Raw genomic sequence first — 26,825 nt, 5'->3', positions numbered from 1 at the left:
AACTAAAACTTCTGAATAAACAACAATTAAATAATGAAACTGATTTCCTCTAATCGTCACTAATATTTTCACGCTACTCAAAACGCGTTCCTTTTACGACGTTATTGATTTTTGGGAAACGACAGAATCGCAAAGCGAAAGATCTGGCGAATATAGAGGCTGGAGAAAACTATCTGGAAGCTAAAAGATGCATAATATTGAACGCGCAAGGTGCATTATCGCGAAACAGCACCCAATTATTCGTGATGACTTTGTTGGACATTGATTTTGTCACATTAGGGCGCTTACACGTTGCAGGTTAGTGTTAATGTGCATCTCGATGGGTTTATCTCGCCCACTTGAATGAAACATTTATGTACGGATCATGGGATCATCACCAAACACTGTTAATACTTCTCTATAAGTTTCAGTCGTTGAATTACGCAAAAATTGAGATTTCTCCTTTCCATTTTTGTGACGACGAGCACCACCAACACATTTGTATGAAACAAATAGCTTGGAGAAATCATATTCAGCTGCATAAGATATTAATGAATATAGCATTGTGTATAAGCATTGTATTTGAACTCTGTTGATTTCGATTTGGTAATTTTTCTGCCTTAATGGGATCAATTTTGTTTATACTATGATGACGATACCGAAAATTTGTTGCATGTTCTTCATCAAAACTTCATGTTAACATTCAATATTAAGAGATTCACTTATACAACTCGAACTGCAGGAGCAACAGTAAACTTAATTAATTCATAATACAACGTTTAGTGACTCACGAAGTAGAAACAAGAAATGAAGAAATAAATGATGACTTCTATAATTTTCAGGTTGCGCGATGCTTCTCTCTTTTATTTACATCGTCGCGTGACAGGTCAGAAAGCTGAGCTTAGAATTGCGTGATTAGAGTTGAAAGGAAATGTAAATAAATTAGTAATTTGACTTATGGCAGGTCACTTTGTAGAGTGAGCATAAAGCTAACGAATATCTTCAATATTTAAGAAATACGTTCGAGAAAAGTGAACGTATCAGAAGAAGATTAAAATGGATCGTTCACTGAACGCTGCTTTAGACTATTTTGAGTTCCATCTAAGGAATATTTTTTTCGTTAGTCTTCTTAAAAATGTATCTAGATACGTCACTGCCTGGTAATCACAAATTCGTCAGTAAATATTACTAATTAATTGAAATCAATTATATTTAATTAACAATATTTTTAGTCTCCAAAGCAATTAGTCTTTTTAATGAATGTTTTATGTGGGTGGACGATAAACAAGTACGAAAGACGAGTTTTCAAGATAGAGGTCACCAGTGTCGAAGTAGAACTTGACAGAAATATTTATAAATAATTCGGATTTCTCATAATAAATGTATGATATGCTAAAACGGTAATGAAGGTATTAACATACTTGATTATACTCAGATATCCAACTGTAGCTACCAATATGTTAACTTTCATAATAGATACAGATACTTTCGTCTAAATACTGTATTCTGAAAAGGTGAAATTACACTTATAAAAGATGAAACATTCTCGATTTGAATTTTTATTTATTTAAGCTCAGTTTTGTTACTTTGAAGACTAATTTCTACCATAATTTCAGTTTTGAAGAACTTAGTATTTGTAAATTTTCTAAAAACCCACTAAAGTGCCGATTGATGTTAATTCCGGCTAATTCATGCCATTCGAGGTTGATTGGCGTCTATTTTTGTCAGATCTTGTCGATTAACATTGAAGTCTATTCTCCCTTGATGTTGATTGATGTCGATTCACCTCAATTCATATTATTTGAGTTCAATTGGCGTCTACTTTTGTCAGAACTTGTCGATTAACAATCCATTGAAGCCGACGTCAATTGTCACTTGATGTTGGATGATGTCTTTTGATATCTATTGACGGCGATTGATGCCGCTTCACGTCAATTCAAGTCGTTTGAGGTCAATTGGCATCTACTTTTGTCAGATATTGTTGATTAACATTGAAGTCGATTGTCCCTTAATGTTGATTGATGTTAATTCCGGCTAATTCATGTCATTTGAGGTCAATTGGCATCTACTTTTGTCAGATCTTGTTGATTAACGTTGAAATATATTGTCCCTTGATGTTGATTTACGTCGATTCATGTCATTTGGGTTCAATTGGCGACTACTTTTGCCAGACCTTGTATATTAACATTGAAGTCGATTTTCCCTTGATGTTGATTGTTGTCGATTCACGTCAATTCATGTCATTTGAGATCAATTGGCGTCTACTTTTGTCAGAACTTGTCGATCAACAATCCATTGAAGCCGATTGACGTCAATTGTCACTTGATGTTGGTTGATGTCTTTTGATATCTATTGACGGCGATTGATGCCGCTTCACGTCAATTCAAGTCGTTTGAGGTCAATTGGCATCTACTTTTGTCAGATCTTGTTGATTAACGTTGAAATATATTGTCCCTTGATGTTGATTCACGTCAATTCATGTCATTTGAAGTGAATTGGCGTCTAGTTTTGTTAGATCTGATAGATTAATACTGAAGTCGATTGTCCCTTGACGGCGATTGATGTCGATTCACGTCAATTTATAAAATTTGAGTTCAATTGCCGTTTATTTTTAACTGATCTTGTTGATAGTAAATACAACAAAAAGTTATTGATATGAGTTGTATAGAATCAACATTTACTTCCATAAACTTGCCAAATTTTAAAATTCTTTTCAAATACAATGTTAAAATTAAGGACAAAAGTTTATTTCGTTTAATGTTGTGGACCCGGTGGAATATCGATAAATATAATTATTGCTTTGTTCGATGAAAAGTAATGAAGAAAAGTACTGCTTGTCGTTTGATCGCGAGATTTATTACAATAGGAAGCATTCATTATAAGAACAAAGATACATAGCATTATATTTTCTCACGAATACTACAAGCATTTATTGATTCGATAAACTTCCTTTAAATATTCTACAGACTTATTTCTCTCAATATGTCTCTCACTTTGTTTTTTGGGAATGAATGTGATCCCCAAACCAAACCTAATGGATTTTTTTTGTAGGAGGAAGGGGACAGTTTATAAAGAATAGAATAATTTTTCCTTTTTAGACCTCTTAATGAATCGTCGCGATTTTAGGTCTCTATCAATTGAACTTTCATTTAAAAACATATAATATTGACGTTTCAAGCTATTTTGGTCTTTATCAAAAAAGATTTTGATACATTTCATGAATGAAATAATGTAGTTTTATACTATTTTTAACAACAGTACCCGTGTTTGATAAAATCACCAATAACAAAAATTGTTTTACGAAATTGGTTCATTAATCAACTTGAACTGAATATTTGGTTCAAATTCGAAAGTTGTGAACGTCCTACATAAAAATATTACGATTTTAATTAAAATATTTATCTACTGTATAGATTATTAAAATGATACCACATAATATTGTATTACCGATATATTAAAATACAGAAAGAAGTATAACACGTATAAAATTACCAATGTATTGAATATACAGTGAAAAGTGTTTTTTATTTTCGTGTAAAGAAAGTAATGAAGGTATTTTCTACTAAAATAAATTTTTGCTTTTTAGAAGACAGCGTTTCTTCACTACTAACTATATTTTAACCAAAAATTCGGTTTCTCCACCTTCTAATAAAATAAACCTCCGATTAAATCGAGTTATTTGTCAAATAAGTTATTAGGCAGTCACAAGTGTCAATTAAGGGGTTTAGTAGAAACTTTAATATACATCAAAAGTGGTTTGTTTGTTTTGTTTTGGACTATTGTATGGTCGGTGATTGGATGGATGAAAGAGAGTCAGTACATATGGCGATATGTTTACGGGGAGGAGAAATATATTTGAAAGCTTGAAGGATACTGTATAGTTCACCAGTGTAAACACTAAACGTCGAGGGTAAGCGGAAAGAACTTATGAGTTCGTGGTTTGTAGTGACTGCGGATTCAGCTTTGGAGGCATCCGTATTATCCAAGAATGCTTTCTCTACAAGAACGCTACGGGATTCATGTTTATTGTAAATGGTAAGTGAGATATCTACTATGGGAGTATTTTTGGTCCAATGGGGAGAAGAAGGCAAAGAAAGTGGAAAGGTCAACGAGAGGTTGGTATTTTGGAGTAGAGGTGTGAGCGATTGAGGGATTGAATTTTCAGTTGTTCGTGAGTTGTTAGGTACGGAAGTAGTGGTAAGTAGCGAATGGACAGGATTAGAAGGATTGGAAGATACCTTAGCAGCATATGACAGGAGAAGAGATTGTCGTCTTAAGTCAGTTTTAGACTTGGAAGCGGACATATAGATAAAACAACCATAGTCAAGCTTTGAGCGTATGAGAGCTCTGTAAACTCTTAGCAGTATAGTTTCATTGGAGCCCCTTGAAGGTTCAGTCCAGAAAATATAGTGGAGCACATGCTGAAGAGACAAGCAGCATGGAACAAGGTAGCGGAGTACGCGGAGACTATCATCAAGGACCTCCGCACCACGTACGAAGAGTAACAGTAACATCATATAAGAACGCCCCGGCGAAGTAGTATTTACAAAGAGTGTCGCCGGGGAAACACCGTTCCAGGAGCAGGGTCAGAGGGTTTAGTGCGGTAAGAATCCCACGTAACTCGCCTGGCAGTTAGAAGGTTCATCCAAGAGAGTACCTTTTGAAGGTTCCCCCCTGCACCTCATTAATCTAAACACAAAAAAAGCCCCATTGAAGGTGGCTAAGGGTTTTAATTATGTTCAGCCTCGATTTATTCGTAAATTTCCAATTCCATTCAAGGATCATAATTTTTTTGGTAAATATTCATTTTCGAGTAGACCAAATAAATAAGTATAATTCGACTATGTACGTAAATTTTATGTACCATTGTTAAGGATAAAAGTTGATTTTGTAAAAAATTAATAAATAAACATTTTTATGTGATTTTTATTTTTCAAAATATTCGTTTTTTTTTGTAAATTAACAAAAAAATACATGAATTTCGTTAGATATTTGGTACAAAAGTTATGAACGATTATATCTGAAGAAGTGCATTTATGACCACATTTAAAGTTGGAAAACCATATGAAATCTTTAAGTAAGATTAAACAAAAATTAACAAACATTTTTCCATATTTTTTTTTCCAAAAAGTTCGTTTTTTTTGTAAATATATGAGCTGCGTTAAAAAAAATTCATCGAAATCGGATGAATTTTCGATTTTCTAGTGCCAAAAAACGAGGGGACAGCAAAAGTATAAAATTACCAAAAAAGATAAATCTGTTTCGTTATTGACGCCTGCTCAAACATCTAGCTAAAGCACCATCAATATTTGTGCAAGAGCGTTTACTTGTTACCAAATTTAATAACGTCTCAAGTGTATTCAATTTGACCAAAAAAAAAAACCGATAGCATTTTTGACAGTATAAAATTACCTTATTTTTATATCGAATGCGCAATAAAGTTGTATGTAATTGCGTCCTTATTACCTGATATTTTGATAGAAGATTAATTCCTTTAACTGTAATTATGTTTGTACTTTGACCAGTATTTTTCTGTTTAATATCAAACAGAATCATCAATTTATTTTATTTAACCGATGTAATAAAAGAGAATAATTCTCATTATTATGGTGTTACCTTTTTTTATTTAAAATTCTTGAAATCTTGAAATAGAATACATTTAATAAATTCTATATGAGACGAACAACTGTTCAATATTTTGGTATGTATATTGACACGTTCGAAAGTGCGATAAATGAAAATAAATTGTTATTATTGTGTGTCAATGCCAAATGGGTACATTGGTTTATAATGTTGTTTAAGATTCTAGTCTTATTAGTATTTAACATTGAAACAGTGAAAGATATCAAATAATCGGCGGCCTAGGTCAACTAAAACGAAATCATGGGACTATTATTGGTATTTTAACTTGTTAATAGCCGAGAGGAAAATTCATAAGTTTTCGTTTTTTACGTAATTAATAGAATGAATAACCTCAAAAAGAAGTAGAGGCTGTCTTAATATAAATCGCAATTGGTATTTTTGTTGATAGATGAAGAGATGATGACACTAGGTTTAAATGATGAACAAACTTTTTTTCCTTCTCTCTGAAACGTCTCCAAAAGAATCATTTTATACAGATATTAAAGAAAATTAATAAAATTTATATCATGGTAAGTTGTTTATAATAATAAAAATTATATCACCTCAGAATTAAGATTAAGATAAGAATTTGTATCATATAGAACAAATATTAAAATCTTGTTAATGAATCCAAATATAGTGAAATTATTATGATTTCATTGTCCGATTTGATAACGTGATAAAATATTTTTCTTTCATTAAATATGAATTTAATTCACGACAAGTTTGGTGTAACTATTCCATCAAATTCTGTTTAACACTCGTTAAGAGTAACCAATAGCGTAAGTTGTCTTTATCTGGACAAATTGAGCAGTACATATTTAGTGACTCACGTGTTTTTCACCTTTTATTAGCTTCAATTAACACAACAAAACTTTCATACATATATACACGTTTGCCTTGAACAAATTCAATAACAAATATATATCGAATACGTAATCCAAAATCAATTTCAACACAATAACGCATAAAAATTAAAAATAAATATAAAAAAAAACATCCTCTAACCTGAATATTTCAAAATCGTATTGTTGTTATTGGCGTTATTTCTCTTAACAATAGGAGGAGAGGATTTTGTGTCTTGTGAAGAACGGGTAAGGGTTAAAATAGCCGAATTTTTCGATTTAGGTAACGTATCTGCTTTTATAATAAACTTATTACCGCGCGTTTTTACCCGAATTTTAGGCAACGTGCTCATGTTTTCCGTTCGATACAGCATAAACTGCCTTATCGATTTCTAACAAACTATAACGCATCGTTATCATTCAAGATAAGCGCGAAAAAACACTAACCGACAACATCGTTAAAGTAAACAAAAGAAATTTTCGAAACAAAACGTAGATCGCAATCGAAATGAAACAGTAACCGACGACGGTTAAAATGAGCGAGCACCTCGCGCTTGATCTGTCGTTATATTACTGAGTAGGTTGTGTGCGCTAATCCCAACGAAAACATCTCGCTGGTTTTAAACGATAGAAGTGCATTAAGCGGCGATGCCAAATTATTACGATTATCCAAGAGTTTCAGTATTTTGTTATATCTGCTTCAGTTTTTTGTCATTTCGCTAAGACCTTCGATTTTGTTGATCATAAAATTCTGATTAACAAATTAGAATATTATGGCATCCGAGGTGTTCCCTTAAAATGGTTTGTATCTTATCTTGAATGTCGCAAACAATTGGTAAGAGCTAATGATAAATTGCCAGCTAGCAGGAGTGCACCTCAGGGTTCAGTTTTGGGTCCAGTTCGTTTTATTTCTATTCATTAATGATGTCACACACTTACGATTTAATGGTAAATACACAGATGTCTTCAGTGTAGCCTGGAGTGGTCCAGATATACAAGCTTTACATTCTACCATAGGCAAAGATCTCATTACTATTAAATTCTGGTCTGACGCGAACGGTCTCTCTTTAAACACTGAGAAAACTTTAGTTCTATCCAACGATAACTTATTTCGATCAAGTTTCTTGGTCTATATATTGACGGTAACCTTCAATGGTCTGTACATGTAGAAAACTTGGCAAAAAATTATTCTCTGCTTGTTTTGCGATTAAATATTACAAGTGATGGTTTATAGATGTAGGGATTTGAAAAACGACGTTTATATATATGCTGTCGATTGTTAAAAAGCGTTGGATAGTGTCTAGAAATTCTGGAAAAGTTACCTATAGATGATAAAGATGAAAGCATTACAACTGATCTGATCTGATTTGGAATCAGACCGCAAGTTTTCACTAGATCACTAAGAATTCCATTAAAAAGTTTGTTATTCATAAGACTGTAATTACTTCTTTCAATTTCGAAATTTGTAATATTACTTTGAAATAGTTAAAAACAACTAGCAATATTGAAAGAATAGCTTGCTGTTTCCTTTCATAAAATAAATGGAATGTGTGTAAATAAAGTGATTGAACTAAATTTTTGGAGCCATATCAGTAATACATGGTGTTTTTCGAAATATCTATAATAACTCATCAATTATTTCAAAACCCTATCGACGGGAGTATATTAGCGTTCTAAAGCTTAAAAGGGCACCGATTGGAAAGCAGTTTTCTACTTTATTGACACGTAAAGGTCCTGTGGCGACTAAAGCATCAGAATTTTCAATTCCTACTTGTAATACGATCAAAGAAAAGCCCGTACTGTAGAACTGACAACACCGTTTTGATATATACTCGAAATACCATCAACCTTAAAAACAAAAGACCGAAACCGTTGTACTCACCTTGACTCGAAGAGCAACTGCGATCACCTCCCGAGACCGAGCCTGGCGGAGTTGAGACGCCGCTTGTTCTGTCACTTTCGTCGTCCTTCCTTTTAAGGGCCTGAAAAGATTATGAACAAAAGTGAGAATGAATTCAGCTAGTGGCACTCTATTAGCATTTTATGACATCGAGACACAGTCTAAAGTATAATTATTTATAGTCCCATTTCTATAAAAATGAAGTAGTTGTTATACAGGGTGTCCCACATAAGAACCGACACAGAAACGTAAAAACCAACCTAAAGTATGAAGATTAGGGGAAATTTATCTCTACACCAAGTCGCAAGAGTGGAGCCAAAATTTCAAAAAACTCAAATTTCTTCGCAACCTTCGACTTTTTTGTAATTTTTCAAATAACATCATTGAGAAATCTTTCGCGATTTTTCTTTGAAAATGACAATGTTTTAAGAAACATTACGAGAGGAAAAAAGGTTTAAGAATTAAATTATCCACGGCATGGAAATGAAACTGACAGATAAAAAACTGAAATTTTAAGATTAGATCACCGCTAATTAACCCTTTTTCTTAACAGTTCTCAGATAATGTACAAAATTTAGTATTTTTAAGTGAATGGGTTGCCCTATTTTGAAATCCTAGGGATGCAACTTGGTATAGAGGTAAATTGCTCCAAATTGTCATATTTTGGACCTCCTATAAGCATTTGCTCAGTGTTCTTATACGGGATACCATGTATAATTTATTAGCGTAATGAACACTAAATTTGAGCTATAAATTTTGAATTTGATTGAACACAAAGGCTAATATTCGTTAGCCATTTTTCCAGAACAAATATTATGGATCTGATACCTTTGAAATTGAAGATCATTATAGAATAGTAACTATTCTGGGCGTCAAAATTTTTACATTAACTAGAAGATATATTTAATATTTTTACAGTTATTTCTTTCAGTCTTCGTTTAGACAACATTTCACGTGAATAAATATCCGCGTTGACAGCAATTGTAGACAGGAAACAAATGCAATGTTGAAGAGAATAAATCTTATTGCGTACAAAGTCGTGTGTCCATTTCTATATAATGTATTTATTCAACCAGACGACACCTTCATAATTTCGTTTTTTTTTTTGAGAAACTTTAGACTTGAATATTACACAATTATACCGGCCTCATTTTCAAATTTCAACCGAAATTTAAAACGTATACAAATGAGATCAATTCTCGCGTTCGAAATTATAGATTTATTAAAAAAAAAAATATATATCAACTGTCATCAAATGCTATCTCTCTCAACTAATTATATGTTTGAATGCATTGTAAATTTTTTTTCAAATTCTGATTAGCATCGCATCAAATCAGGATCCTAAGATTTTCTGGATTGCGCGATTCCAAAAAATAAAAATCCAGCGATGTAAAGTCTGGGGATCTCGAAGGCGAAAGCTCGTAAGAGATGTTTCTTCCTATGAAGAGCAGTGAAGGAAGTTTTTGGTTCAACCAACAACGAACTTTTCTTTTAATTATGGATACACGTCGCACATTAATGAGATGATTGAGAACTACTATCCATAATTCTTCTAAAATATTATTTCCTAAATATTTTACAGGTTTTTCCCATTGAAACTGGACGTAAAATCAAGATTTCAAACATGACCTTTATAACGTTATCTTTACTTGCATATCTACCTATCTCATTCGGTGATTGACGCCTATTCCCCACAGATTTTATGGAAAGATATGAAATTAGGCCCTCAACCTCATAGTCAAATTATTACGCACATACCAAGGTATATTATATTCATTAAAGAAAAGCAATTACTCTCAATACTTATAACATATTAAGTGATCATGGTTTCATTTCATCTTCAAGTTCCGTGTCTTAGCAGCGAATGTAGCCTTACCAGAAAACATACATTTTTTCAGAATATGTCTAAATTACATTCTTTTAATGTATGTAAGAAAAAAAAGTGAAAAGAACGATTCACAAAATTATCGAGGTTAGCTTGATGAGTACAGTACAAAAACTTTTCACTAAATTTGTAGCGGAAGAAGTCATCTGGTATCTCTGGGATTCAGAATGAACAGGTCTGCTATAGATACTGTTTTTGTGATCGACCAAATTACGAAAAATGCTATAGAGCTCGATATAATAGCCTATATGTGTTTCATCGATCTCACCCAAGCATTTGATAGGGTACGATTGAGGGGAATAACAACTTTACTCAAGAGAAGAAAGATTCACCCCAACATAATAAAAGTAATCGAAGACCTGAACACCAATAATTACATATATGTCAAAACTGCGCAGGAGAATACCTGTGACGGCAGGTATCAGATAAGGAGACAGCCTAAGCCCGATCTTGTTAAGCATCATAATGGATGAGATTGTAAACGAAGTAAAGCAAGCTGGAAGAAGATACCGAATGGGAAACAAAGAAATAAAAATGGTATGTTATGCTGAAGACGCAGTGATCATCTTAGAAGACGATGATACCTGTAACTTACAAACTTCTTACAAGAAGACCAAATCTTTTAGAGTATGCAGAGAACAAGTGATTCAAAAATCTAGGAGCGAGCATATCAAGTTATAGAAATTTAAAGAAGTGAAAGCTCAAACAACAAAGGCCTCATTAATATCAGGGTATCTGGAGCAACCAAGATCAAAGTCAGAATGTACAAGACCTGTGTGAGACCAGAACAGAGAACACCATAACTAAGCGGCTTTTAAGACCAACTGAAACTCGAACGCTGAGATCAATGAAGGAAAACACATTATTCGACCAAAAGAGAAATGTTGAAATAAGGGAGACATCTAGGATGTAGTGAGATGGCCGAGAAATCGGCGAAAGGAATGGAGACACCACGTGGACAAAATGTCAGTTGACAGGTTGGTAAATATTTCAAAAGAAGAAAAACCGAATACATCCCGACCACCTACTAGATGGTAGGAAAGCTGGTCTCCATCATCCCAGCTGCAGCTAATGATGCAAACACAGGACTAAGTCCTAACGTAAGATGAAGAAGAATTATAGGTTTAATTTTAATCGTCTAATTTTATTCTTGCCAAGTCAAAATGATAGATTGTCACAAGTTCATACGTAAATTTCCTCTATCATTAATATATTATGATCATCAAGACGTGGATGGACTCGATGAAGTTGACCATAATTATATTAATTTATTAACCTCTTCAATTTCATTGAGAGTAGCTTTTAATTAGGTTGTTTCAAGTTAAACTAAACATTTTGATATCATCTCTTGAAGGCATTGAATTTTCATACGGTGTGGAAAAGAACGCAACGAATGTTACAGTGACCATTGAGCGACACCAATTTCTATGATAGCTTGATTGTTGTTTAAGAATATTCCAAATCCAAATTTGTAGGGCAAACTCGATTAGTTACAAAGAATTAATCGATTGATCGTCCTGAATAAAATTTCGATAGTGTCAGAGCCGTTGAAGTCTTCACAGCTCCACTAGGCAGTGTGTTCCGTCCTTGAGATTCGCTGAAGCGCCTCTCGACATGTGAATTCTATCCTTATAAGCTTACGATTGTCCATAAGGTGTTGTGATCAAAAAATTTTCGATAGGATGCTTGAACAAAAATCAGTACTAGGTAGCTACAACTTGCTCAAGAAATTCACTTCGATCAATCTATTGTCTATTTACTTCCAAGTCCAATTATATACTTTTTTGTAGCAACTTTTTTTTCCATAAAATGGCAACTTAACAAACTCCTCTTGTTTCTTCTTAGCGTATATTCGTGTTAGATATTGTTGTTTCTTCAATTTTGTCTCCAACAGATTCATAGGATATAAGATTGATCTTTTACAAATTCAAGAGTCAAGAGGGGTCAAGTGGTCATTTGTCTTGATTGTGAAAAGATTTTTTTAATATAATTTGATGTTAAATTAAAGGCGCGATTGAAAAACTGATAATTGTGGTATATTGAAATCTAATTAGTTGAAAAACTGTTCGATACCTAAAAGCTTATTTGTAAAAGTAACAAGCGGAACGATAACCAATAGTCTGAGGAAAAAACCTGTAACATATTGAAACTAATCATTTTATTTTCGAAATTCCCACAAAGTGATTGTTACATTCATTGTTGCTATTGTTGGAGTTTATATTTGTATATGCAAGGAAAGAAAAAAACTGAATTCCTCGACTTGATGATATGGTAAAGAATATTATGTTGATATAAACGAAAATTGAAAAAAATTCTTCGTAATGAAATGTGGTAAACTTTCGGATTATTATGAAATAGTTTCTTGTCGCTTTTAGTTGAAAAATTGGTTAATACTATCACCGACATTATAACTATTAAAAAAACTTGAAACGTTACTGTTATTAAGTGCAGATGAATTTTGAGTTGAGAGAAGAGTCAGGTCGACAATCATTACCAACACAAATAAAAATAACAGAAAATACGCAGAGAATGAATATGTACCCCTATTGTTATTATTGTTGGGATTAAAAATTAACTTCAAAGAAGCAGTTTCATCTACAGTCCACTTAAACAAACAAACGTAGCAATAAAAACTTCTTATACTGCATAGAGCACTCTCAAGACAAGATTTAACCTTGGCACATAGAGGTATCAACCAAAAGCGGCTGCATTTGGTTAAGAAGAAAGTCTTCTTTCTTCAATGCAATGCATCATTTCACACATTCGTTATTGCAATTACCAAAATTAATGAATTATAGTTTGAATTGCTACCTCAAGCACTCTATTCGGCAGATTTAGTCCTCTCGGATTATTTTTTGTTCCCAGATCCAAAAAAATGGCTTGTTGGTCAAAAATTTTCCAACAATGATGAGATAATGTCGAGATTTAAAGGTCTAAGAAGCTTGACATATGGTAATATAAAAAGGGTGTAAACATCGCTGTTTTCTTTGTTGAACCAGGTACTTTAAACTCATTTAATCTCTTAGATAAACTAGTTTTTTTATCGGGTATAATATGTGATGATAAATAGAATAGTAAACACTTTACGACTATGGAATATCTGACATACTTTTATGTTCTTTTGAGGACATATTACTCAGGTTCTCTCAGCTAATACCACGAAAAAGCACTCACGTTTCAGAGTTTAAATTACATTTACATTTTTATTGGTTTGTGTTTCTTCTAATTTTACGTTTCTAATTCCGAAAATTGATATCAGCGGTAATTTAACATTTAATGTTTGCTGTCAATTTAGACGAGTAAGCAGCATCTACATTTGGACGGATAATCTGATTAAGTTGGAATTTCTGAAACAGTTGGTGAACAGACTGTTTACACTGACAGAATAACACAAAGTGTAAGTGTAAGTGTTGGTGTAGTGGTAATGTAAATAGTGTGTTCATGATAATCTGTTTGTTTTGATAACTACAATTATTGTCGAAACTGATTCAATAAATTCCCTAGCGAGAAATCTCTAAGGATAGATCGAAACTAGGACTTTAAATGGAGTGTTTGCCCATTCACAAAAAATCCAGTGGTAATGTATGAAGACGCTGCTTCAGAAAGAACTGAAATTGATTTGAAAAATTATATTTATATCAGAAAAGTCTACATAACTGAAGAAAATGAGCTCTGTGCTGTAATGTTTTGACTTTGAAAGAAATACTTTTTGAACAGAGGTCTGCTCATTTTATAGGTCTCAGAATGGAAACGTTTTATGGTGAGGGTGAAAGAATAATACTTCTGAAGACTGTGCTGGGTGGTGCTGTCAGAGTGCCGTCGAGTAAACCAGTCTCACTCCCAACCTAAACTAGGTTATGGCTATGAATTGTTATAGAAGTAATAGCTACAGTTATTTAAGTGATAGTGATAAGTGAAATATAAATTAGTTAAGTGTAGTGTATAGCATTTAAATAAATTAAGAACGTAAGACAGGTACAGTGTTTTTCAATTAACCTCACGAATAGAAATCGTATAAATAAATTAGAAAAACATCACAATACACTAGAATTATTGGATTTTCAGGAAGATTTATAGATAGGTAAAACAAGTACTAAAAGGTGAAGAAGATGGGGAAAGAGGAGAGATAAAAGAAAATTGTTTGGGGACATTAGAAGAGAGTTGAGAACAATAGGAGAGAGGGACTGTTAAAATGAGGCAAAAAAATGACTAAAAGGATAAAATATTTTGTGTAATCATAAAATAATTGTGATAAAAAACAATTTCCGTGCGTGAATAAAGAGATATTTAAAGTTGAATTTCTAAAATAAAGCTTAATTACATGCTTAGAATTCTAGTAGATTGAAAATAAATAAACAAGTTTCGTGCATTACAATTTTCTATGTTCGTGCACTAAAATGCTTTTTCTCGAGTGAAATATTTGGATCTCCGATCTTCTTCTGACCTGTGTAACATTAAAATGTCGGTACATTACTGTTATTAACTAAAAAAAAAACGTGATTTCAACCATTCTACAATGTCAAGTTCAGTGTGAAAGAACTGAATGTAATTCTATAGTGATATAGAAACGGTAATTGCATGAGAAAATTCACAATTCTGATGAAAGTTGTGCGAGTTATTTTATGAAAGTTCCTCATTTGTCTATAATTTTATCTAGGTATTTTCCCACCTACAAGCACGAGTATATTCAGGAAGTAAAAATTAGATAAAACAGAAGCACTGGAAAAGCCATAAATGTCTATATAAATATATATGACGCATTTCACTTGATTTGTTTCAGAATCAAACTGAAACATCTCCAAAGTTTTATGTAGGGAGTTACCTACCTTGTTCGAATAAAGGGAATTAAAACATTTCTAGATAGTTGATTATAATGGCCCTTATAATTTCGAATCAAAAAGCATAGATGTGTTAAAATGTAAACGACTTATGAAGGATGTCAATTTGAAAGCTAAATCTGTGTATTTTGTCCCTAATAGAATAAAAATATTTTAACAAAAGTCTTAAGACTTGGTTTTTTTAAAGTCCATTTTTTCTAATAATTATTTTTTCGGTTATTGAGAATGAAAATTATTAGACAAATATCGGTGAAAGCAACACGACAAGAAAGAAATTCACAAGTGTGTTGGTTTTATTGATTTGAGAAATGCTTTCGATATTATGAATAGAGGAGACCTATGGAGGATATTAGAACAAAGAGAAATGCATTCAAATCATGATCAGTGTGTACAGATTGCGTTAGAACGGAATGGGAAACAACAAGAATAGTTGAAACTAACAATGGAGTAAGACAAGGTAGCATATAAAGTCTAAACTGGAAAATGGAGAAACTTACATTAACGCTATGCTGGTTATATGATCATACTTGTAGAGGACGAAGAAACACTAAATCAAAATATCGATAATACCAAGGCAATGTTCATAATTCCGAGAAAAAAGAACGTACTCGATTAGAAAATGAAATAGATAAATAAAACGAATGGAAAAATGTGTCTATAGAGCCACATCTCAAATGCCTCAAGTTTTTTTATCATTTGACCTTTCAAGGTTCAAGTTTCCACTCCGTACATCAGTACTGACCACACATAACATTCCCTGAATACTGTTCTGACGTGGAGCAGTACTTGACAAATGCCTTTCGAGCCATTTCAATTCTGATCTTGATTTCGAATTATCGAATTAAAAAAGCGATTGATACTTAACAAAACAACGTTATAATAAATTGAAATACAAAGTAATTTTTACGCAATAATTTTAGTTTGTTGGCATACAATAAAATACCATTAAGTAACAATTTCTTCGTTATTAATAGAGTTTTTGATATAAAATTTACAGTTTAGTTTCAATCCTGTTTATACAGTTACAATAACTACCATGGAATGACAAGAATTCCGTGTTTTTAGAATGATTACTTCACTTTTTTTTTTCTAAATGAAGCTCTTTATGTATATAATTCTAGTGAAATTTCATAATGTCGAACTATTAGATTGTTGTTATTCGAGTTGACTTTTACTGAATAAAAAACCGACACGACTTTTCATCCTACGGCGGTCGACTAAAGGGTAAAGAAGGTATGAACTTTGCTTCAATAGAGGATCAGTGAACCTGAACCTGAACCTACCTAATTGGATTGGAATGAAGGGACAATCATCCCAAACACATACACAACCGGTCAAAAGTGTTTGCCAACCCTATAATCCATTCATTAAATTAAAGTCGAAACGGTATCTAACAAAACAAAAATAATAGTTTCCGCTATTTCTTTATTTAATATGAAGTTAAAACTTGCAAGTACTGACTGATATATTTATTATTTATTAGGTGTTTGTATTGTTCCCTCCCCTGGTCTTAATAAAATCGCTTTTTCATGGATTGAATAAGTTTCTTTAGTAAGTGCCAATTTGTAGTCCGATTTCGTGGCTGGTGAAGGATTTCTTGCCCGAACTCTTTTCTTAAGTTCATCCTTAAAATGCTTAATAGGATTTAAATCCGGGCTACGCACTGGCCAACCCATAGCGACAATTTTGACATCCTCTAAATACCATCGTACAGAACGTGCAGTATGTGGATAGGCAAAATTTTTTCTATGGTTCGCCGTTATCACCCCCGCCAGTTTCACTCGGTGTTTCCTTCCTTTAAAATGCCTACCTCAAACTCTCCTCAAAAATCAAGTTTACTTTTTCCAGGTCTTTATCTTTCTTTTTTCCAGACTCGTCCTCTTCTATCAGGGACACACTGCTTTCGTCTGAGAAGAGAACGAAACCCCAATGTTCATCAATCCAATTGACTTGTTCTATGGTAAATCGTAGTCGATCTGCTCGGTGAGCTGGGGTTCGGTTGGTACCAGTAGCTGGCCTTTTTGACTCAATGTTAGCTATCTTAAGACTGTTCAACCACTCCTCGCGTTTCTACGGGCTCTTGTTGGACCAGTGAAGACCCGATTTTGAATCTTTTTCTTCCGGAAACGCCTCTTCGATTAAAGTTTCCAGTATTTTGGTAAACTCTGGAAACAGCATAGTGACTAATGTTCAGTGCATCGGTCACTTCTCGCTGATTCTGGATTTATCGCAATAGGATGACCGCTTGATAAGCTTTATCACTTGTTGCGTCCATCTTCAGGAAGAATTCTTGTTTTTTGTTAACGGAGATGTGACTAATAGTGATAGGTGAGAAAGAGACAGAGATTCGTTGGAAAAGGAAATTTTTTTATATGAGGAAGGTTTGTTGGAGTTGGCCCTGATATAGAAGTTGCTCCTCTGCAGGGCCGAGATAGTGATAGGTCAAGTAGAAAACCTTTTATAAGGGTTAGTTACTCCTAATTAGTACTATTGTAAATAAGCATTGAAAGGGTGGTTATCGATCATAACATAAATTATTGGATTTTGAGAGCAACAAACATTAAAATGTTCAAAAATCATTTTGAAGCTAATACCATTAGCTTCAATATTGTTCTATAAAATTCAATGTTTTTTTGCCAGTGCCAGGGATACAGTTTTTTGGAATTTCTTCTTTCGACTTTGTTAAACCTGAATGCAAAATACGTTTCCTATAATCTAAATCAGAGTTCTATAAACCTGCGACATGATTAGTGACTTAGCAGTTATGTAATATGTTTTTTGTCTCAACTCTGATTTCTATTTATAAGACTATTTCAGATCCTCAAATGTCTTTACCTTCATTTCACTCGTTTAAATACAAGAACATCGAAACCTGTTGTTGATAACGAACATAAAACTAGTTGATATTTTATTCTCGACATTATTCACTTTCACTTTCTAAACAGCAGAATTTATTAGCCTATGTAAAGTTTAAATACGTTAGGTAACGATTAAAGGGAATAGGTTAACATTCTTTCAAGTATGTTAACATAATTGTGAAACCAATAAAATACGTTTTTTTATATAAACAATTAGGTGTTAAGGTTTACCAGTAAAAAAATGGAAAATTCACCAAAATATTTCATCCCTTAGTTTAAACCTATACGGAGTGAAAAAAGTTAAATTTCTTAAGTTTCATTATTTCTGAGGCCCTTAACATCTTGATTTTAGGTTTTTTCTGATTAAAAAGGATGAACAATTGTAATTTTGTTTATAAATGTGTAATTTCTTGGAAGAATAATCATAGTTAAGTACTTGGCAGTAAGTAATCCTGAGACAAAGTATAATTCATAAGGATGTGAATTACATTGTAATCAAGGCCAGGGGAGCAAAAGGACGACTGCAAAGATTCATCGTAAAAAGTTTTGGTAATTATTTAGTTTAGGTTGTATACGCCCGATTTCCTTGAAATTATGCTGCTTAATTTAATATAAAGATATATAGGGTGCGAAATTATTCCTTCATATACTTTTTCGAGGTTGAAAATTTAGATAGGTTAGGTTAGGTTAGGTTAGGTCATACTCAAAATATTGGCGAGATATTCGTGATAACAAATCTTGTTATGGAAGATAGATCTCATTACCGTCAGTATATTTTGGAATTTCTATTTAAAAGACATTATTCATATTCAAATAGAATTGAAGCATTTATTGAAGAAATGTCACGAATGTATCCAATAGAAATTGATGATTATTTGTACGTGTAAATAAATGATTATTATTTTTGTAAAAAGATAGTCTAAATTTTTAATAATAAATCAAGGATGATATCGCCAAGAAAAGAAATAAATAAAAATAATTCGATGTTTTCAACCATTTTTTTCATTTTACCTCTTTTATTACGAATTTAAACTGAGACCTAAGTATGAAAATCTAAATTTCAACACTTTTTTGGCCACTACAAAATCCAAAAACCATAAATTTGCCTCCGAAAACACTTTTTTGGCCACTACAAAATCCAAAAACCATAAATTTGCCTCCGAAAACTCTTTTTTGACCACTACAAAATCCAAAAACCATAAATTTGCCTCCGAAAACACTTTTTTGGCCACTACAAAATCCAAAAACCATAAATTTGTCTCCGAAAACACTTTTTTGGCCACTACAAAATCCAAAAACCTTAAATTTGCCTTCGAAAACACTTTTCTGGCCACTACAAAATCTAAAAACCATAAATTTGCCTCCGAAAACACTTTTTTGGCCACTACAAAATCCAAAAACCTTAAATTTGCCTTCGAAAACACTTTTCTGGCCACTACAAAATCCAAAAACCATAAATTTGTCTGCGAAAACTGTACTTAAATTTTTTTGCGCAGTCTGTAGTATTTTTTTAGGCAAGGACATTCAAAAACGAAAACAATTCAATATTATAACGTAAAAAATTTCTACAAATCATTAATAATTTTTCAGGTTAGGTTAGGATTCTCTTTCTTCTTGCTTTCTTTGTAACGTGTAGCGTGAATTTCACAAGAATTTAATCAATCTATAAATTTTTTTTCTCGTCAACAGAATTAATACTACCATTAAAAATATAATTTTATTTTTTTTATTAACCAGAAAAGTGTTGAAATGTTGGTTTCGAAATTTTGTTTTTTTATGTTAGGTCTTATCACCACGTTTTTATTAGTTTCACTTGTAAGAAGTGACTTATTGGTTTCGATTTCGCCCCACTTAGAACGTTAAGATTTAATTGAGCTTTGCACACTAGCCACAGATCGAGGATAATGCAATAATTCGATCAAGATATCTGATTATCTCGATTAGATTCTCCAGGATTCATAAATTTCAACACAGCACACATCATCAAGTCGCAGTATGATTTTTCTAATGCACTTATCTAGCAAAAACTTCTTCAAAGCCCTTTGGAGATTCCAGAAGGTTTTGGTTGTTTTCAGTAACAGTTGAAGAGAGTTTCGGCGAGAACAACAACGAAAAATTCAAACAATAACTCGGATTTGACTACGGCGCCCAAAATTTGGAAAGAAATAAAATAATTGTGAATAGTAGAAGTTTTTTATAAATAAATGTGGGTATAAATTTGACCCAAATTCTGATTTGAAACTTTATGTTCCAGTAGTAAGTTTACAGCGAAACATAAATACTTAAATATTCAATTCAATTCACTACGTTCACAGGTTTTGTTTTAATGATCTGCTTCCCGGATATAATTGACACGAAAATTATTAAACATTGAAATGAATAATAACCGTAATTCCAAAAATTAATTTGATTTTTTTCTATCAAATATTTTTTTAGAACAGAAACTATCAGAGCAAGGAAACGGTGGGCGTTTTTTGAAATTATTTTATACCATTAAACGACATTCTGTCTATTAAAAGATAATAAATCATACCAGTCGCAACGAACAGTTATTTCTACCTCTATTTAAAAAAAAACCATTCAAGAATAGAAAGAAGGAAAAGCATAGTTAATGAGATATTCTTTGCAATGGTATAATGAGATCATTATGATTACTATCTCATACAGAAACGTAGACGTGCTTTTTGAATGATGTTATTATGGGTAATAAAATAGAATTGAAAAGTCACACAGAAAATGAGCATAAATTATTAAAAATAATCAATTTCGTGCTACACTAATTGCTGTAAAAAAGGGTCAAATTGACAACTAAAATATAAACAACCAGAAGAAAATGTGCAACCGAAGGACTGGAAGAAGAATAATCTACGTGAGATTGATCGACGAGGACAGGACAGGACATAATCACAAACATTTCAATTCAATTTAACATGCCTTGACAGCGCTGGTCATTGGCACACAAAAAATATAAAGGATCCATAAAACAGAACGACATCAAATAACCATCAAGTTTTGTGTGCTTGCTATGAAGTCTTCTTATTGTCACAACTTGTCTGTCTGCTATTCACTAAACTATGCACTAACTTACTACAAACACTTATATAGTTTATTTAAATTTACCGTTTGGTTTACTTGTATATCTCGATGTGTTCGGCATAACATCAGATTGTTCACTGACTATTCGCTGACAAGCGCGTGTGTGTGATTCTAGAATGTGAAGAAACAAAAAGGCCACCCCAGAAATTGATTCTATAAAAACGGCGACAACACACCGTGAATAAGTTATAAAACCAATAACAATAAATTTTCTTCCGCCAAACTTTAGATTCTATTAAATTAATACAACAGGCTTCACGATCTACGTCAACGGACGAATTCATATAACATGCTATATTTGATTGATTTGTTCTTCAGAATTTTTTTAAACCTAGATTTTCAAGAAGTATCAAAGCTTTAGTATAAACTAGATGTGGAAATTAAGTGATATGATAACGTTAGTTATGGCAACACTGGAACAACGCTATTTGGAGAGGTGATAGATGGATTTGTAGTACGATTTTGAGTGATAATTGTTTTTCTCCTCCATATATTGTTACAACATATTTTGTAAAAAGACGTAAGTAATTATATATTTTAATAAAGATCCAAATTGTTCGAAAAGTCTATTTTTACCTATTTTAAATACTTATTTTCATTCAGAAGATACTTAAATCAAGACAATTTAGCAACAAAAACATACAAAAGGGTCTAAGAAATGAGAAACTGAAAAATTTATCCATCAAGTTTGAACTACAAAGAAAATACTTGAATATTAATTATGAAGATAATTTACAAAATTTAGACTAATCTTTTTTCTCAATTCGCAATAGCATTTTGTCATGGGAATTATTTCTTGATACGTTGCTTCATACATACGAGATAAGACTTTGCTTCATACTTGGTCACAGTTTAATAGAAACTTTGTAAAACATCTCCCAAAGGAGATGTTTTTGATTGAACAACGGGCTTCACGGTGGCATGTTTCAACTAATCTGAAGGTTTTCTTCATCTTCTTTCTAATATGGATGACCATAGTAGAAAAAAGAATGTTCATTGATAGCAACTCTTCCCGCAAGAAGAAGTTCAGCATTCTAGCCATCGTTTAGGTGGTCTTCTTCCTTCTGAGTTGTTCAGTTTTACGTTCCAGTTTGATCCAGAGTTTTAGTCTTCCTGTATTCTGCATTCCACTATGCTGTTTAATATCTTTATACCGTATTCTTTCGTGTAGAGCATACTTAGTATTTTCGTTTCAACTATTCTCATCGTCTGTAGTTATCCTATTCGTATCTGGTATTGTTTCTGCTGAGTATCTACTGGTAGGTCTTACAGTCGTTTTATATATCTCGATTTTACTTTCGGTATTTCTTCTTCCAAACTATATCTTTCAAGCATCCGGAAATTCGTCCTTTTTCATTGCTTGTTCTCTTACTTAGGTAATTTTAGCTTCCAGGTATTCAAAATAATTCATTTGTTGGATAATTTTTGATCCGACTTCCAACTTAAATCGTATCGGTTCTTTGAACGTCACTAGGCATTTGGTCTTCTCGGTATTGATGAGCATGTTTAATTGTTTTACTTTAGTGTTAACGGTATGTAATAGTTTTTGAAGTTTATCTTCGGTATCGTCAATAAGGACAGCATCGTCAGTATAGCAAATGAAAGTATCTCCAATATATAGCGTATGTGCTATTGAATAATGTGTTCCAGATGAAATTCTGAATTTTACTACGTTTACTAAAAGGAATCAGTACAATACAATTACAGATAATACAATCAAAAACTCTCACTCTGCTTTTTTATCTATCACGAATAACTAGAAATTTTTGGATCATTTCAGATTCATACATACTGTATTAGATATGGTATAGTAAGTAGTGAGGGTTCTAATAATAAGTAGCTTAGAAAATTTTTGTAACGGTGAAAAGAACGCTTGGAAAAAATCGCCAGATCATTAGAAAGGTTGGCAACGCTGTCGAATTCCGATGGATTCATAGTTCAGCTTAAGTCATATCCTGAATCTTTAGCCTTTAGCCTAAGTTCGGATCATTTTTTATAGTGTGAATTATTAAATACATTTTTTAAAAGAGACATGAGGTTTAAATTTCGACAGTTACATGCGGAAAAAAGAGTTTTAACCTACTGGTGGATTTGGGGTTAATTGGTACTCTATTAATTAAAATATATATACATTTTCACCCCTTCATTGAATAGAAAGTGATATATTAGCGATGACGGATTATTCTACAGGGCAATCTGACAACTGGATGGGCACTGGAAGTTTGTATTCTGTTGGAATTTTGTATATATTCAGATGATGGCAAAATAATTTCTTTTTCAGTACGCCACTGTGTTAGAAAGGTTGAAATAATCCACCATAAACAAAAGATCAAAAGAAGGCAACAAATATGGTATATCGGACCGACCGATCGATCATATTAAATTGGTCAGGATTGAAAGATACATTCAAATTGGCATTTTGTCGATGCACTAGATTATTGTGATGATTATAATGTGGAGCAGAGATAAATATGATTATCTGATGATCGGGTCAAAAAGTTTTTTTGTAAAATTTCTAATTATTGAAGCAGATCAATTTCAACAAATGAAAAGACAAAGTAAATGACGTTTTTAGGCTATATACATAGTAGGGTTTAGGATCGATAAACTAATTTTCTATTATGGAATTTGATTCGGAGATTAATTACGATGATAATGCGATGAAGATAACTGATAAAATAGAAATATGATTAGTAATAAATGAAAATGAACCAAGTAGCTTTCGAAAACCGTATAGTTGCACAGTTTAAAAAAATTACCCACTCACACTAAAATAGTTGCAGCATCAAACTGCAATTATGGGGAAGTGTTTTTGATGAATAAATGAATGTAGAAAACAATCCAGACGCCGATAGGCCACCTAAAATAGGAGATAAGAGGCTTTAAACTTATTCAATTAGGAATGGAAAACATATGAATATTCAAAACCCACTCACACTAAAATAGTTGCAGTATGAAGCTGCAATTATGGGGAAGTGTTTTTGATGGTTGAATGAATGTAGAAAAAAATCAAGAGGCTCATATGTCGCCTAGAATAGAAGATAAGAGACTTTAAACTTATTCAATTATGAATGGAAAACATATGAATATTCAAAAATCCACTCACACTAAAATAGTTATAGTATGAAGCTGCAATTATGGGAAAATGTTTTTGATGTTTAGATCGATGTAGGAAAAAATCAAGAGACTCATATGCCTTCTAGAATAAAAGATAAGAGACTTTAAACTTATTCAATTATGAATGGAAAACATATGAATATTCAAAACCCACTCACACTAAAATAGTTGCAGTATGAAGCTGCAATTATGGGGAAGTGTTTTTGATGGTTGAATGAATGTAGAAAAAAATCAAGAGGCTCATATGTCGCCTAGAATAGAAGATAAGAGACTTTAAACTTATTCAATTATGAATGGAAAACATATGAATATTCAAAAATCCACTCACACTAAAATAGTTATAGTATGAAGCTGCAATTATGGGAAAATGTTTTTGATGTTTAGATCGATGTAGGAAAAAATCAAGAGGCTCATATGCCTTCTAGAATAAAAGATAAGAGACTTTAAACTTATTCAATTATGAATGGAAAACATATGAATATTCAAAACCCACTCACACTAAAATAGTTGCAGTATGAAGCTGCAATTATGGGGAAGTGTTTTTGATGGTTGAATGAATGTAGAAAAAAATCAAGAGGCTCATATGTCGCCTAGAATAGAAGATAAGAGACTTTAAACTTATTCAATTATGAATGGAAAACATATGAATATTCAAAAATCCACTCACACTAAAATAGTTATAGTATGAAGCTGCAATTATGGGAAAATGTTTTTGATGTTTAGATCGATGTAGGAAAAAATCAAGAGGCTCATATGCCTTCTAGAATAAAAGATAAGAGACTTTAAACTTATTCAATTATGAATGGAAAACATATGAATATTCAAAAACCAACTCACACTAAAATAGTTGCAGCATCAAACTGCAATTATGGGGAAGTGTTTTTGATGGTTGAATGAATGTAGAAAAAAATCAAGAGGCTCATATGTCGCCTAGAATAGAAGATAAGAGACTTTAAACTTATTCAATTATGAATGGAAAACATATGAATATTCAAAAATCCACTCACACTAAAATAGTTATAGTATGAAGCTGCAATTATGGGAAAATGTTTTTGATGTTTAGATCGATGTAGGAAAAAATCAAGAGGCTCATATGCCTTCTAGAATAAAAGATAAGAGACTTTAAACTTATTCAATTATGAATGGAAAACATATGAATATTCAAAAATCCACTCACACTAAAATAGTTATAGTATGAAGCTGCAATTATGGGAAAATGTTTTTGATGTTTAGATCGATGTAGGAAAAAATCAAGAGACTCATATGCCTTCTAGAATAAAAGATAAGAGACTTTAAACTTATTCAATTATGAATGGAAAACATATGAATATTCAAAAACCAACTCACACTAAAATAGTTGCAGCATCAAACTGCAATTATGGGGAAGTGTTTTTGAAGATTAGATGCACGTGAAGTGCTGTTATCGGCAGTTAAAGGCTATTTTGAGGAGTGTGTATGTCAGTGTATGGAGCTAAAAGGAGATTATGTTGAAGTCGTTATTTTTGGTTGACTTCGCCTTTGTAAGTGATTTGAATGCAGTGGACTTAAATGCAGAAACATTGAATTAAAATATTCGATTATCGTTTTCTATTTTTAATCACGAATTTCGTAATGAAAAGTAATAGCATCTAGATAAAGATACAACTTACAATTAGTATTGATTCGTTGAACTAATTTAAAAGTAAGAACGTGGACAGGAATTTCATGAGAGTGATCTTATAACTGTAAATTGATAATTGAATTCAAGTTTTAATCAGTCGTTATGAGATTCAATATCAAAAAAAGGATACAAGTCAATTAAGCTTTAACGACACGTCAAGACGTAATGAAATAATTGGACAATTTAATCGATAGGACTTAATTGGAAACCACTGGGGTAGATGAACAAAATATAAAAACTTTAAATTATTATGTAATAATATTATTTTTGCAAACCTAATAGATTTAACGAAACTATCAATCATAGATTAATGTGTTTTTGTAATATTATAATATACAAGATGAGAGGATGTAATAATGAATCGATTTTTTTATGGTTGTGTTTCTTCTTCATATCCTGCAATTCATCATTTCCTCAGCATCTTTTATAATTATTTCCTTTATTATATAAAATATAAGATGTAAATAGGTCAACAAACTATTTGAATTTTTGAATTTTATTTGAGCACGAATTCAATTTGACATCTTATTAGTGGATTAATACAATTCAAAACATCACGAACGAACTCAGCATTTTGTTTCAATATGAAACAAAATATTGGAATTTCTCCAAAGACAAACTGTCAGGAAGATACATCATAACAAGAGCTGAGACAGGGGCGGCTAGTGCTGCAAAGCTCCCAAATAAATTAATAAATAAAAAGATGATGCATAATCCAAATAATAATCTCAATACTTCGCAATCGAATTGTAATACCATGATAATTAATTGCAAACGAAACACCAACGTCCAGTCAAGTCAATTGCGTGTTATGTGCACTCTTTCCATAACCAACGTTATAGTCAGTCAGTGATTTAACTGTACTTGTAAATAGTGTTTTTTTGAGATCTTTTGGAAGTGTCTAGTTGCTTAAAATGATTTAAACTCAATAAAAATATACTATAATAGAGTGGATGTGATTCTGGAAATTATGAAAGTTGTTTTTATAAAGAAGAAGAAAAGATACAATTAAAAACGAAAGGTAG

At 32.2% G+C, this 26,825-nt stretch overlaps 1 protein-coding gene across 22 annotated transcripts in view; it reads right to left on the bottom strand.

Annotated features, from left to right (window-relative positions):
- The window catches only part of LOC130891747 (protein lap4-like), a 173,724-nt gene that overhangs the window by 58,520 nt on the left and 88,379 nt on the right, over nucleotides 1-26,825 (bottom strand). For all 22 annotated transcript variants that reach the window (XR_009058948.1, XM_057796664.1, XM_057796665.1 and 19 more), the window contains one exon: nucleotides 8,329-8,428. Coding sequence is in view for 21 of the 22 variants with exons in the window: in XM_057796664.1 (XP_057652647.1) it covers nucleotides 8,329-8,428 (100 nt within the window). In the remaining variant the exon portion in view is untranslated. The remainder of the gene's footprint in view (nucleotides 1-8,328; nucleotides 8,429-26,825) is intronic.

Source organism: Diorhabda carinulata, chromosome 3, assembly GCF_026250575.1.
Source record: "Diorhabda carinulata isolate Delta chromosome 3, icDioCari1.1, whole genome shotgun sequence".
NCBI classification, from domain to species: Eukaryota; Metazoa; Arthropoda; class Insecta; order Coleoptera; family Chrysomelidae; genus Diorhabda; species Diorhabda carinulata.
This window is presented reverse-complemented; position numbering and strand designations above follow the sequence as displayed.